This window comes from Microtus oregoni, unplaced genomic scaffold, assembly GCF_018167655.1.
Source record: "Microtus oregoni isolate MIOR12 unplaced genomic scaffold, Mior012 000006F_ref0000085, whole genome shotgun sequence".
Lineage (NCBI taxonomy): Eukaryota > Metazoa > Chordata > Mammalia > Rodentia > Cricetidae > Microtus > Microtus oregoni.
Window position 1 is genome coordinate 2640299 of NW_024543065.1, and position 13949 is coordinate 2654247.

General features: G+C 43.7%; 1 protein-coding gene across 5 annotated transcripts in view; it reads left to right on the forward strand.

The window, feature by feature from the left end:
- Positions 1-13949, forward strand: part of Map7 (microtubule associated protein 7) — a 136355-nt gene that overhangs the window by 92370 nt on the left and 30036 nt on the right. For all 5 annotated transcript variants that reach the window (XM_041654763.1, XM_041654759.1, XM_041654762.1 and 2 more), the window contains 2 exons: positions 10362-10525; positions 11797-11914. In XM_041654763.1, coding sequence (XP_041510697.1) covers positions 10362-10525; positions 11797-11914 — 282 coding nt within the window. The remainder of the gene's footprint in view (positions 1-10361; positions 10526-11796; positions 11915-13949) is intronic.

Here is a 13949-nt window from a genome sequence, read left to right on the forward strand (position 1 = left end):
TATTGTGATTATTTTCTGTTGGATGTAGGTTGAAATTAATGTTGAAATCATTTTAAAGTTATTTTTTTCTTTGTTGATTTATTTGCTTTTCAGTCCTGAAAATTGAGGTAAATTCAGGAGTGGGAAAGGAAGAAGTATCTGGCAGTTTCATCAGGAGGCATGGTCTATTTGTACTAGTGAGCAAATGGACAGGATCTATTAATGTTTTCTATGTTAAGTCTGAGTCATGCTTTAATGCTTTTATGGTCAGACTCAGACTGTCACTTGGCCTGTTCTTTCTCTATTATCCTGTTGTTGTTTTTTTTATATAAAATCCAGAATAATTCATCCTCGATGAGACTGCTTTGTTGGACATAGGGCACATGCTCTCTGAAAGCTTCCCCCTCATCTTAAAAGCTTTATAAGTGGTCTCCTCAATCACTCCACTCATCTAAATCAATTCAGGCCGTTTTTAAAGCCCCCTCTAAATTTCCACTTCTCTCTTGCTGTCTCTTCCTAGCTTTAATGTCTTTGTCCTGATGGTTTGTTCTGGTGTGTTCAGTCCTCTCTCGGGTGATGTCAATGGTTCTCACATCTGGAGCTACTCCTAAGGCTGTAGGTGGTCCCGTTGTCTGTAGCAGAACTTGTTTTGGTTTAATGTTTTTGCCTAGGCTGGCCTCAGACTCCCAGCACCCTTCCTGCCTTAACCCCGAGTGCTGCGATTACAGGTGAGAGCCACCACACTCTGCCTTAAACTCAGCTACGTTGTCATCTGTCACTCACACTGCCTTGTCTTGGTAACATCTGTGTCTTAATCAATTGTGCCAACACATTCCTGACCCCAAGAAATTAGGGTCGTATTTTGTTTTTTGGTTTTTTTTTTTTTTATGGAAGTAGCCATTTTTGGCATCTCTGCTGTTGCTAGGGTTGCTGGAATCTTAGTATCGGTCTGAGCTACTAAGTGCTCACTGTGAAGACATAAAGGCCCCAGTTCAGCTGCTCACATAGAACTGGGGCATGGTGCTGCATGTATATAACCCCTTCTCTGAGAGGAAGAGGCAGGCAGGGCCTTGGAACTCGCTAACCAGTCTAACAAACAGTGAGTGCCAGGTTCGGTAAGAGACCATCTCGAAAGTAAGGTGGAGATGGATAGTGGAAGAAAGCCAGCATCAATCTCTGGCCTCTCCGTGCACACACATGAGTCAACACCTGTGAGCATGCATGTTCCTGCAAGCATATACCACACATACAGAGAGAAAGAGAGAGAAGGAGAGGGAGAGAGAGTGAGAGATCTTCTTTGACTAGCCCAACACTGTTCACTGATGCGTGTCTATCCAGGTTTATTCAAGGGTTATCTGTAGCTACCAACAGACAATTTAGACTTAGCTTAATCCTTTAGCTCAGGATTTCCCTGTCCCTAACCCAGTATAAGAGTAGAAGTTGAGGGGGTGGGGATCTAGCTCAGTGGTAGAGCGCTTGCCTAGCAAGCACAAGGCCGTGGGTTCGGTCCTCAGCTTTGGGGGTGGGGAAAAAAGAGTAGAAGTTGAAATGGTCTATCCCTGAAGCCATCAAGTATCACTGGCTCTGTCTTCAGAGTAAACCTTAGATCCATGTGGAATATCTTCTGCCCGCTGCCATTTTCCTGCCCCGGCCTGAAGGAAGTGTATCTTTATCACAGAAGCTACCCCACCATCCTTCCATGGAGACATCTGTGTTAGATCCCTGCTGGCCCTCATCTCCAAGCCTTGGCTGCAGGGCACAGCGCTTCCTCTCATGCTGTATTTTGTGTAGCTGTTGTATCTTGTGTGTACTCTACTGCTATGTTTACACTGAGGAACTTTTTCTGTTTGGATTTTTATATAACTCCTTGGTTATAAAAATTTAAAGGCTTTTTTTTACTGTGCTCTCCATTTCTCAATATCCCAATACATGGCACAGTGCTAAATATAAAATGTATACTAGAAATTTTGCTGATCTTCCTTAAACTATAGTCTTCAGTGAAACAGTAATGATAGTGTTTCTGGAGCACTGACTGTGAACAAGGGAATATCCCACATACCTCATTGGGTATTGTCACCAAAACTAGCAAATTGCTACCATGGTTACACTTGTTGTGTGAGCTTGTCATAATAATGTAAATGGTTTTGTAGATTGTCAACTTGTTTGAAAGTATATTGTGATGATTGAAAGAAGTTCAGAGAATCTAAAATGACAGTAATGATTAGTAACCCTTTGTTCTTTCCTCTGTGTTAGCTGTTCGCACATGTGTTAAGTACACAGTCACCAACACTGGAGTGAAAACTCCCCAGGTCATAAAGTTCTTTGAGTAAATAGCAGTCCTATACTTCAGAAGACTGAAATACGTTTCTCAAAAGGTCAAAAGTGGGGCATAAGTCCCGAGAAGGATACTGAAGAGGGGGGTTGTGTGTCATCGCACAAGCATAGTGCATAGGCGTTGTGTTGACTCTGATTTGACACAAACCAAGAGGGCAAAATGTAGGATTTTGTAAGTGCTGGAGTGGATTTTAGTAACTTGTGTGGGGGAGGGGATTTGTTCCAATCTATTAGTAGAAATAATAGGTACGGTAACTTATGTCCAAGACCATTAACAAGGATAGGTGCATTTGCTATTTATTGGACAGTGAACATTTTACTTTAGATAGCTTAAGGCAAAAGTAACCACCACTTCATTTATTGGAGACAGTATTTATTATTATTATTATTGTGTATTTATTGATATAAAATCTTACTATGTACTGCAGGCTGTCCTTAAACTCTTGCCCCTACCTCCTGAGTACTAAGATTATAGACATGTACCATCGTACCTGACTCCACCTCTGCCTTTTCAAACCTACTTTGTGTTATTTTGGTTCATGTGTTCATTTAATCAATAAATATGTATTTAGTTTTGAGCAAGAGAGTCTAGGATATTGAAGATAGATTTCCCTAACTCCTAGGAATAAAATAATAATAATACATAATGTTTTAGCCAACATTTGTTTCTCTCACATCCCTTCGTTTCAATTAGGCTATGAGATTGTCAATAAATGCCCTCCAATTTCTGAAATGCGACTTCTTCTACCTTCTGCTGCTAGTGTGTCCACATGTACCACCAGGATCTCTTATTTGTTTCCAGGCCCCCACTTCCTCTCATTGCCACATTGGCTCTTCTCACCCATTAGAATATGACTACTATCATGTCACAGCTCTGTAGTAAAAGGAGCAGCGGTGGGCTGCGTTCCCACCGCCCGGCTCCCAGCTGCCTGGCTAGCTAGCTTATACCCCAAAATAACAACACACAGATTGTATTCATTTAAGCACTGCCTGGCCCATTATATCTAGCCTCTTCTTGGCTAACTCTCACATCTTGCTTTAACCCATATCTAGTAAACTGTGTATCACCACAGGGTCATGGCTTACCAGGAAGATTCTAACCTATGTCCATCTCAGGCCAGAGAATCATGGCATCTTCCTGTCTCTGCTTCTTTCTCCCAGCAATCTGTTCGTCTACTCCACCTATCTAAATCCTGCCCTATCCAAAAGCCAAGGCAGTCTCTTTATTCAACCAATGAAAGCAACACATAAACAGATGACCCTCCTACATCAACAGCTCTGCTTCAGCTCTTGGTGACTTTCTTTCTCACCCAGTAGAAGCCAGAATTCTGTGGTTGGCCTCCTGTTCCTTAAACCCACCAGGCGTATCCTTGAGTAAGAACCAACTGCTGTTGGCTCCAACAGGAGCACACTGAGAAACCCACATAACTCATTCTCTCTCCCTTTAAATTTACTGAAATGCTGCCTCCATGGAGGGTTTTTCCTGACCTCTTTACTCAGATTTGCAGATCCCTCAAATTAAAACTCCCTTTTTCTCTCTAGTATTGTCAACGTCTAAATAGATAAAAACTTACTTGCTATTCCTTCGGCCTTCACTAGGGTACACACCTTCCATAACAGAAAGGTTTGTACCTTTGCCAATTCTAAAGCCCAGTAGCAGAACCTAGAACAGCCTTGTGCGTAGTAAATGTCCAACAATTAATTGTTAAATGTTGAATCAAGTAAATCTATGCACTTTAACTGCAGGTGATCTCAGCAGGTGTTCCGAGTTAGTATAATTGCCTGATTTTCCTGTAGTTGTCTCACAGGAGAGCTAAGTTGATACGCTTAACCAGCGTCTCAGAAGAATAAGATTATTATTCAAAGCTGTACTTTGAATCGTATTGACCTCCATGTGCTATTAAGATTAATACTCGTGCAGTAGTTTGACGAAGTTCAAGAGAATACTTAAGGAATATTTGGCAAAAAAAAAAAGTCCTCTACATTTTAAGAGATACAAAGTTTCTCTTTTTTAAAATAATATAGAGTTTGAAGTGTTAGGTTTGATTTTTCAAGTGGTTTGGCATACTTTTGGTAGTTTGGTAAATTAGCTGAGACTTTGCCCTTCTAGACATAGTTTTATTATTTTGCCTGTTTTTCTAACTTCAATGTGTTATCAGTTCAGGGACAGCCACATTAGTGAATATAGCGGAGAGAAGTCGTCATTCTCAAGAATACGGTGAAGCAAATTAGTATTTGCTAATTTGTCTTTTGCAAATACCAAATTTTGTGTATGTGTTGTTGTTGCTACAGCACCTAGGTTGTTGCACACGCTACAGGTAAGCAGACTAGCACTGAGCTACCCCCGACCCTCTGAGACCAAAAGCTTTACGTGTCTGGGCTTCTCCGGGTTCCATAAAGTCATGGAAGAGGGATGGAGATGGCTTAGTGTGTAAAGGCTCCTAACACTGAACCAGATTCCATATGTCTACTACGGCATGAATATGCCCATGTACACTTACACACATATGCATGCATAAAATAAATAAATGTAATTTAACATTTTTAAATGATCAAAGATTATTATAGAATATATATGTGTATTATTGATACAGCTCTTGTAGAGCTTATGGTACTTTAATTAGAGCTTATGTTGGCTTTTACAGCTAAGTTTAAAGCAGTCCAAGAGATCTTTTAGAATGTATTTTCAAACAAGCACAATAATATAAAAAATGATTTTAGCCTTGGAACAAATTTCAATTAGATTAGCTGAGACAATTATATTAGACTTTCCAGCCATAGCTTTTTCACTTTGTCTTTTTTTTATGTATTATCAATTCAGGGACTATTAGTGAGTACAATTGAGAGATAAATAAATTATCATTTCAACCTGGTATAAAATGTTCATCTCAAAAACACTGACAAGCAAATTAGTATTTATTAACAAACCCCCATTGATGGTATAACCCTGACTAGAGTCGACGTGAAACCTCTTCTGATTCTTAGAGAGGTTTCGTTCCAAGGAAAACTTTGGAGACTTTAAAGACTAGTCTCAAAAGAAGGGGGCGAGGGTGGGGTGGTGAGTACCGACACCAGAGAGGGGATGTGCGTCAGAATTAAGGGGACAGCCCTTCCAGGCAGCCTCCCACCCAGTTACCAAGTGTATATCTTAGCTCATCTGTGATCAGTCTCAGCACTGGCCACCTAACGCTGGCGCCTGGTGAACTATATAGATGTTCCTAGACTAGCAGGTGGGTAAGAGACGGTTCTGAGACCAGACACCTCCTGTGGGGGGAACGTGGACATGAGTCAGGCTCAGGCTGCAAGACCAAATGCTTTCTGTGGATGGGTGAAGTCTGCAGATCAGATGAATAACATGGCTGATTCATCATCTTTTTATTCCTAAATTTACTTTGCCTTTAAGTGTGAGCATAAAAAGATTTTAAACTCGAGCAGTAAGAATTCTTGTGAGCAGATGATAAAGTCTAAGGTGATGTTGCGTAATGGGGACCTTGCCTATCTCTCCGGTGTGGAGGAAGAACATTAGTTACCTGGAGAGGCTCCGGTCCAGACATTTTACCAGAAGGCTCATGGTGCTTCTAGAGGGAGACATGTGGGCGTTTGTCCTCCAGCTGCGCTATTCGGGAGCTGTGGAGCAGATTGCCTCCCTTCCACGTGTCTCCCAGCATGCCTGTCTCCGAGCACAGCTGTGAAGGTAATGGCTGTCCATGACTCGGAGTCAGCATAGAGTATGAGCAGAGCCTCTTTCCAGGTGATAATGGAGGAGCATGGCCAGTCACGTGACTAGGTGCCTGACACTCTAAGTTGGGATTCTTTTTAGCTAAGGAATAGCAGATAGAGGGGTGTCTGTGGTTGCTGGGAGGGCTTTGTGAGACAGCCAGTAGAGGACAATGCTACCATTCTGTGAGGTGTGTCTGAGATTAGGGTTGGGATAATAACCAGAAGTTCCAAGGACAGCCATTGGTCAAGCAGAGGCTAAATACAGATTAGAATTTCTGGGAACTTTCTTTTTTCCTTATCTCAAGTCCTCCTCCCCACACACACGGGGAATGTTCTAGGGTTCCACACATGTAAACTGCTGTTCCGGCACCTCAGTCCATTAGCCTTCAGGCACAGGGAAACAGGCCGAGTGGGGACTTCTCACACAAGAGACAGTGTTGTGGGCTGTTGGTGGGTGCAAGGCCACGCCAGACAGCTCTCCACTGCATACTTCAGTTACATGTCAAGGGAAAGACAGTTTTTTCCCAGCACTTGAGATACTGAGGCAGAAGGATTACCCTGAGCTCAAAGCCAGCTTAGTTGACTTTAGTGACTTCCAGGCCAGCTTAAGGTACAGAGTGAAATCCTGTCTCCAATAAATAAATAAATATAAAAATGATAAGTGGGAAAGCCTTGAGTTACATTTATCAAAGTAAGCCACTTTCTTGTGAGTCCTTTAGTTTCCCCTCCCTTCCTCCCTCCTGCTCTTTCACCTCCGTGCTAGGGATGGACCCCAGGGCGTGCTTTAAACCATTCCCTAGACTAGAATTGTGAGTGTAGGCAGGCGTGGGACTGGCACTGTGGGTACAGTGTCTGGAACGGAGCTGGGGAACTCTCCAGACTGCTGCTCAGGAGAGACTTGTGACAGGAAGAGGCTTGAGTGTCAGACTGCCAGGCGGGAGAGATGGTGGACAGAGGTAGCACCCGTGAGGGTTCGGGGAGCTGGCGGGTTCTCTAGATTTGTGTATTGAGAGGAGCAGATATGAAAGCACACTGGATGTGAGAGCTGTTTCTAAGGTAACGAGTTCCCTGTGTCAAACTTCTGAAGGGGAAGCACGGAGGAGGGGCCTGGGCCTTCACACTTCACACAGCATTCCCAGAGGTTGACAGAGAAGACAAGCCACAGCAGGTTCTGCTTCAGGGTAGGCGAGACTATACAGGCAGATTCCAAGCTGTGGAATCAGCTGAATTAAGATCCCAGCTCTAGTTCTGATGCACCACGTGATCTTGGGAACATCGTTTAACTTCTTTGGATCTTCTCGTTTCAATTCCAAGCCTTCTTTGTATAGAACATTTTCACCTACTACGTTTTTATTTCCAATAGTCTCATGGCTCTTTGTCGCTTATTCCTTTTTCTTGGCAGGCTGGAGATCAGCTCCAGGGCCTTGCGTTCTAGATGGGCAGGCTGCTGGGAAATGAGCTACACACTGAACCTTTTAAACCGCACATCTGGTTATTGGAGGGGTAGCCTATCTTAAAAAAAAAATCAATCAATATAGGATTGATTTTATTCCTTCTACCATTTTGGGGAGAGGGTGAGGAATATGGTGGGACTTGAAACAAGGTCTCAATGTGTAGCACAGTCTGACCTTGAACTGGAGATGGGCTTGCTCTGCCTCCAAGGACTGGGATTCCCAGATTCTTGTAGCATTTTTAAAAAATCCTGGCTCACTGTTTAAGAGCAATGATTACTCTTCCAGAAGCCCTGAGTTCAATTCTCAGTACCCACCTGGTAGCCCACAACTGTCTCTAAATCTAGTTCCAGAGGACCCAACAGCCTCACACAGACATACACACAGGCAAAACACCAATGCACATTAAATAAATGTTTTAAAACAAACAAACTTCATCTCCTTTGTTTTCCTTGTGCAGACAGCGGGTACTGAGCAGGGTGGAAGTGGAAGTGGCTCTCATGCAGATCAACACTGTTCATCTCGGTCTCTTTAGTTTGGAAGGTCCCTGTGCTTTGCGATGCTGTTAGCAATTACCATGTTCTTTTCATTTCAAAAGTCATTAACTTCTGCAACATCTATAGTTGTTGCCTCAGCCTCTTTTCTTTGTGTGTGTGTGTGTGTGTGTGTTAGGATCTGAATCCAGAGCTTCACATTCATACCCTACCACTAGGCTAAATCTCCAACTGCGTTAAGTGAAATGAGTGAAATATTTCCTACATGAATACTCGAAGTCCTGTAAAATAATTTTACTCTCCATCCCTAGATTCCCTTATTTTTCCTTCCCACAGCCCCCTTCTTAGAGCCCATGAACTGAATTAAGCGACATCTCCTTCAAGGAACTATTTCGTGTTTGTTTGCAGTAACCAAAAAGAAAAAGAGAAAAAGGCATTTATTAGCATTTACACAATTACAACAAGTGTTGAAGTAAACTGTAAAGGTTAAAGACTAAACCTAAGGCCTTGTGTGTGTTAGGCAGGATTTCTAACAATCTATATCCACAGCCCTAAGATTCAAACCTTCACATTTCAAATGAAAACAAAGCAAAGCATGGTTCATGCCTATAAAACTCCAGCACCAGGGAGGTAAAGGCCAGCCTGAGTTATAGAGTGAGTTCCAAGCTAGCCTGAAATGCATAGCAAGATGCTATCTCAAAACAAATAAATAAATTATATATACGCAACACACATGCATAATACATATATATTAGAGATGGTTGTAGACGTTCTCTCTAACTTAAAAATCAGATAATTTCCCCAAGATTTCAAAATATTAATATATTATTTTTATATCATATTATATATACTATGTTCTTATCCCTGTCCATTTTGACTCTTGGTGGTGTCATTATCCAGTGTTACTAGGAATGCTCTGCACCTTACTTGAAATTCACGTTGGGGTTGTAGGCTAAGGCTAATGGTAGAGTGTAAGGCCCTGGGTTCAGACCCCAGCACAAAAATAAAGGAAAAGAAATGAAACAGAGGCAAAACTGTGCATGTTGCAGAAGTTGACGACATCCATTTGTTCTCCATTCTGTTCCTCATACAGCAGTGATGTTCCCCACCTGCTCAGAAGGACCAGGACCATAACAGACTGCGATGGGTGTAGTTAGGGTGTCCACCTAGCCTGTGAGCACACTCTGAGTTCTCTTCCTTACCTGTATCCTATTTGCTGAATGCTGTCTGTGGCACTAGAACAGGAGTTTCCAGGATTAACACCCAGCCTCGTTATTTCCATGTGTTGGACCCATACAAGAGCATGGCACCCCACCAAGTGTTCTGGTTCTGTGTGTCACCATGGGCTCACCAACAGCCCTGAGAGGAAGTCAGTGCTGTCTAGGTATTACCTAACTAAACTGTGCGCTCCCTGAGTGCCCAAAACGGCCTCTTGATCTCTCTCCTGGCTTAGCTGATTAACTGCGATGAACCTGCGAGGCACCTAATTCATTGCTTCTCAGCTAATTCTCTCCACATTGCTTTGTACTTCCAGAGAACCAAGGCTATGATGAAAGAAATGTAGTCATAACTGGACATGATGGCTTCCCCCTCTGATTTCAATGTTTAGGAGCCAAGGCAGAGGATTGTCATGAGTTCAAAACCACCTTGGGCTACATAGTGAGTTCCAAGCCAGCTTGGGCTATAAACTCAAAAAAAAAAAAAAAAATAAGCAAAAGTAAAAAGGAAGGAATGAAAAAGTAAGGAGAGGTGGGTTGGGGAGGGGGGAAGGAACAGAGAGGCTGGAGGATAGACTCTTTCTGAAGCAGAGTTTTATTATGTGCTCTACTTCAACTCTTGGTAATCCTCCTGCCTCAGCCTCCCAGGTGCAGGGTTTGCAGATGTATGCCACTGTGCCTGGCAGGATGTCGCACTTTTTAATTTGCCGTTGTGATGGTGGTATGTGTGCAATGTGTGTGTGAGGAGCGTGCAGGCACACATGTGGACGTCAGGAGACCACGTTAGAGTCTGCTTTCTCCTTTCACTGTTGGCCCCAGGGATGCAACTCGGGTCATCGGGCTTGCATTGGCAAGTGCTTTGCCATGCTGAGCTGTGTCGCCAGCCCTTTGAAAAAGAGATAGGGACGTGGTACTGTTGATCCTAGAGCCTCAGCAGCGCCAGCATGCAGCCTAAGCTATAAAGCTACCACAACAAACCAGAGAGCTATACGTATTCCCAAAGAGCAGAATTCAGGGCAACCTCCTTGACGTAGTGAGAAAGCAAAGGCCAAGCTGGATCCTCACAGACTGACAGAGCCCGTTTGTTCAGTGTGGACTCCTTACCCAGCGCTAACTATTCAAGTCCTAAGCTTGCCTGTGTTGGATCTCCCTGTTTGCCCCCAAAGCTGCGCGAGAAATCGTCTGGTTAGAAAGAGAAGAGCGAGCCCGGCAGCACTATGAAAGGCACCTGGAAGCACGGAGGAAGAAGCTGGAGGACCAGCGGCTGAAGGAAGAGCGGAGGAGGGCTGCGGTGGAGGAGAAGCGAAGACAGAGGCTGGAGGAAGACAAGGTGTGGCCACACCCCTCTGTAGAGGAAGGTTTCCCTGCTTCCGTAGTGCGGGATGCGTAGTACGGGATGCGTGGTTGCCATGCCGTCAGCCATAAAGATAACTGCAGGTGTTGGGGAGCACAGCACAGGGAGGGGGGGACAGGAGAAGATGACTGGTTGTCATTGTTGCTGCTGGAACGCCGAGTACTCATGTTCCCATCTGATACTCATTGATCCTTTATTCAGCTGTACTGACGTGCTAAAATCCCTATGTGGGCTCCCATAGGGTAAACGTTTCCTTTGTAAGCATTGTAAACATTTCCACACAGGTAATATGTCCACATATGTACTTCACTTAACACTCATTCAAACCTTAAATAAGTGTTCTATAAGTTTCTCAAAAAAAGGGGGGGGGGGGTTATGTTCAAAATAGTTTAGTTGCGTGGGGTTATACAACATAGGAAGCCATGAGTCCTTGTCAGGTGAGGCGAAACATGTTTGTAATCCCAACACTGAGAAGTCAGAGGCGATAGGATTGCCACAAGTTCAAGGCTAGCCTAGGCTACGTACCAGACCTCAAAGAGAAAAGGCTTTTCCTTTCTTGGAGCCCTCCCACTCTTAAGAGTTCTTTCTAACTTTTCCTTAGTATTCACTCCGCTTGTGGGTAGAGGGAAAAGAAAAATTATTGTGTCCTCAATTTCTGAATTCTATTTTTAAAGTATGGCTCTATATGAGGCTGGGTATATAGACATGGACCAAACACTTGCTAGTATGCATAAGGCCCCCACACCTTGAATCTCTGTAGCGCGCGCGCGCGCGCACACACACACACACACACACACACACACACACACACACCGAACAACAGCAGCAGCAATAAAGACCCCACCAGTTTAGTGGGGCATAATGGTACATGCCTATAGTCCTAGCAGTCGGGAAGCTGAACCAAGAGCATCACAAGTTTGAGGCTAACAAGACACTACCTAACATGTATAAAAGTAAATAAAAACACATGCTGAGGATCAGTCCAAGTGAAGACCTGACTACCATGGCCCTTTCTCTGTGTTGGGGAAAGCATCACACCCAGAGGGAAGTATCTGAGTACCTGTTATACACAAGAGCTTTTGAACTAGGAACTAATGGTTGCAGAAAGAGAAAGTACAGACGTTAGGAAACAGATTAGAACAGCAATATAGGAGGGCAAGAATTTAGGTAGTCTTCACTATTCTGCCTTAAGTTGCAGAATCTTCAACCAGCTAAACCTAACCGCTGGCTCTTCTGTTCCACATAAGGAGCGCCATGAAGCTGTTGTGCGACGAACAATGGAAAGGAGCCAGAAGCCGAGACAGAAATATAACCGGTGGTCATGGGGAGGCCCTCTCCATGGGAGCCACAGCATCCACAGTACAGGTAAATACAGATACCACCTCAAGTCTCCTCTTTGTGTTTTGTTTTGTTTTTTTTTTTCCTGGACAGTAAAAGTGCATTTGCTCCCCACCCCACTCCCCAAATCTCTGGTTGCTGAAACAATTCCATGCTATTTAAATGATGCTCCCGCTGTCTGAGGGTGCGAGAGTGATGGAGGTAAGACCCAAGGACCTCTCGTTGCCTCCGCGCGAGCTCCTTTCTGTTTGGGTTGCAGAGTCAGCTAGAGAGGAGAGCTATGGGGCATTTCTAAAACTCAAGACTGAACTGTGTTAGTGATCCGTTTGCATAAGGTCTTCGTGGCTGAGGGATAAGTTAACCCATGTCCCTTTCTCCTCGGGAAAAATCTCAGCAGTGTAGCTGAATCAGGGTCAGTTCCGTGAGCACGTGTACCCTGACGCTAACACACGCAGCACTGACGAAGGGGAGGAGCATGCTAGGGGTCTTAGACGAGAAATATTTTTGTACTGTAAATTCAATACACTTTTATTCCTACATAGTAGTATGTTGATTCGTTTTCATTTATGTGAGTCTGATGCTTTTTTTTTTTTAAATCACGCCTTACCTCTGTCCCCAGGTGGTTTTGTTGAGTCATTTTTCACCTTCTCCATTTAGCGGGGGATGGACCAGCACGTCACAGCTTCGGGGGGTACTAGAGAATCTGGTACAGACACCCCTGTAAGTGCTGACTGCCTGCTTTGTTGGTAGCCCCTCAGACTTAGGACCAGTTCGTGGACAGCCGAACCGCCAGCTCCGTAGTCATCACGCATGCCCGCTGTCCCTCGCAAGGACCCAGATCTGAGATGGGCAGTGTTTCCTAAGTGCGATGTCATGACTCCGGTGACTTTAAGGTGTTAAAATAATCCCTCTTTCTCTTGAAGTCATTTTTAATAAAGCCTATTTAAATGTCTTCTAGCTACGAGTCACCTGTAACCAAAGCGCATCCTGTTAACAGCTCCTGTAGCTAGCAATACGACATACTTATAGACAGCTTCACTTTTAGCTGAGTAATTGAATTGTTTGCATGTTTGCTGTATTTTTTCATTACTGTTTTTATAACCCTTTAATTTTGTTTTAAGTTCAGAAAGTATAACCACCGTTTATTTCCCCGTGACACTGAACCAAACGTAGACGCACGTTTTCCCCATGCCTCTTTCCCACCTGTGCTGGAGGACACACCAAACCTGCCATCATAAAAATGACAAGGTTATTATATGCGATGCTTCATCTAGAAATAGTTTTCATGGATAGCCCATGAAGAAAAATGCTCATCGTAAATGTTTTTATAACCATGTTTTTCTTTGAGCTTCATGCTTCCTGTCTACATGACAGAAATGCTGTGTCACACAGTGCCAAACATCGTTGAGAAACAATAAGTCTACTCAGCCTTAATTCGTGCTTTCTACATTGCTATTCGGAGCAGGAAAGCCAGTGATGCACTTAGGAGCCGTTAGGTAAAATCCAGTTTATGATGACTGGCTGGTGCACACTACTGGTCTATTAGAAAAGAGACGTTTGTGTGGGGAATGACTGGACTCATGAAGTCTCAGAGACTGGGATGACCCGCTGTGGTGTCGAGAGACATCCAGTTCTGCTCACTTTTAGCACCTTCACTTCATGGCAGCACCTGTACGAAGCCAGCTCCTACATCTTGCTAATCAGGCCAAGCCCTCCAAGCCTAGAAATGGTCCCCATTAAAGTTAGCATCTTGTCTGACCCCTGGACATCAGCTTGCTACCATGAAAACAATTTTATTTGTAAAATCACCAATCCTTTTGTGAAATTTTTGTTCAGTGAGGAGGAGAAATGAATGGGAAGTCTCAGCTGGCGCACGATGGCATCCCTCCATGGTGCCAACATTCTCACTCTGTGAGATGGCGGATAAAAGACTGTCTAGCTCATTTTTTTTCTGCTTACTAGGAAATAGAACTGAGTGTTTTTAGTAACCACTGAGAAATTCTAAAGGCTAGGCTTACTAAAGATACTGCTCCCCTCAGCTGAAGCTTAGAGTATAAACATC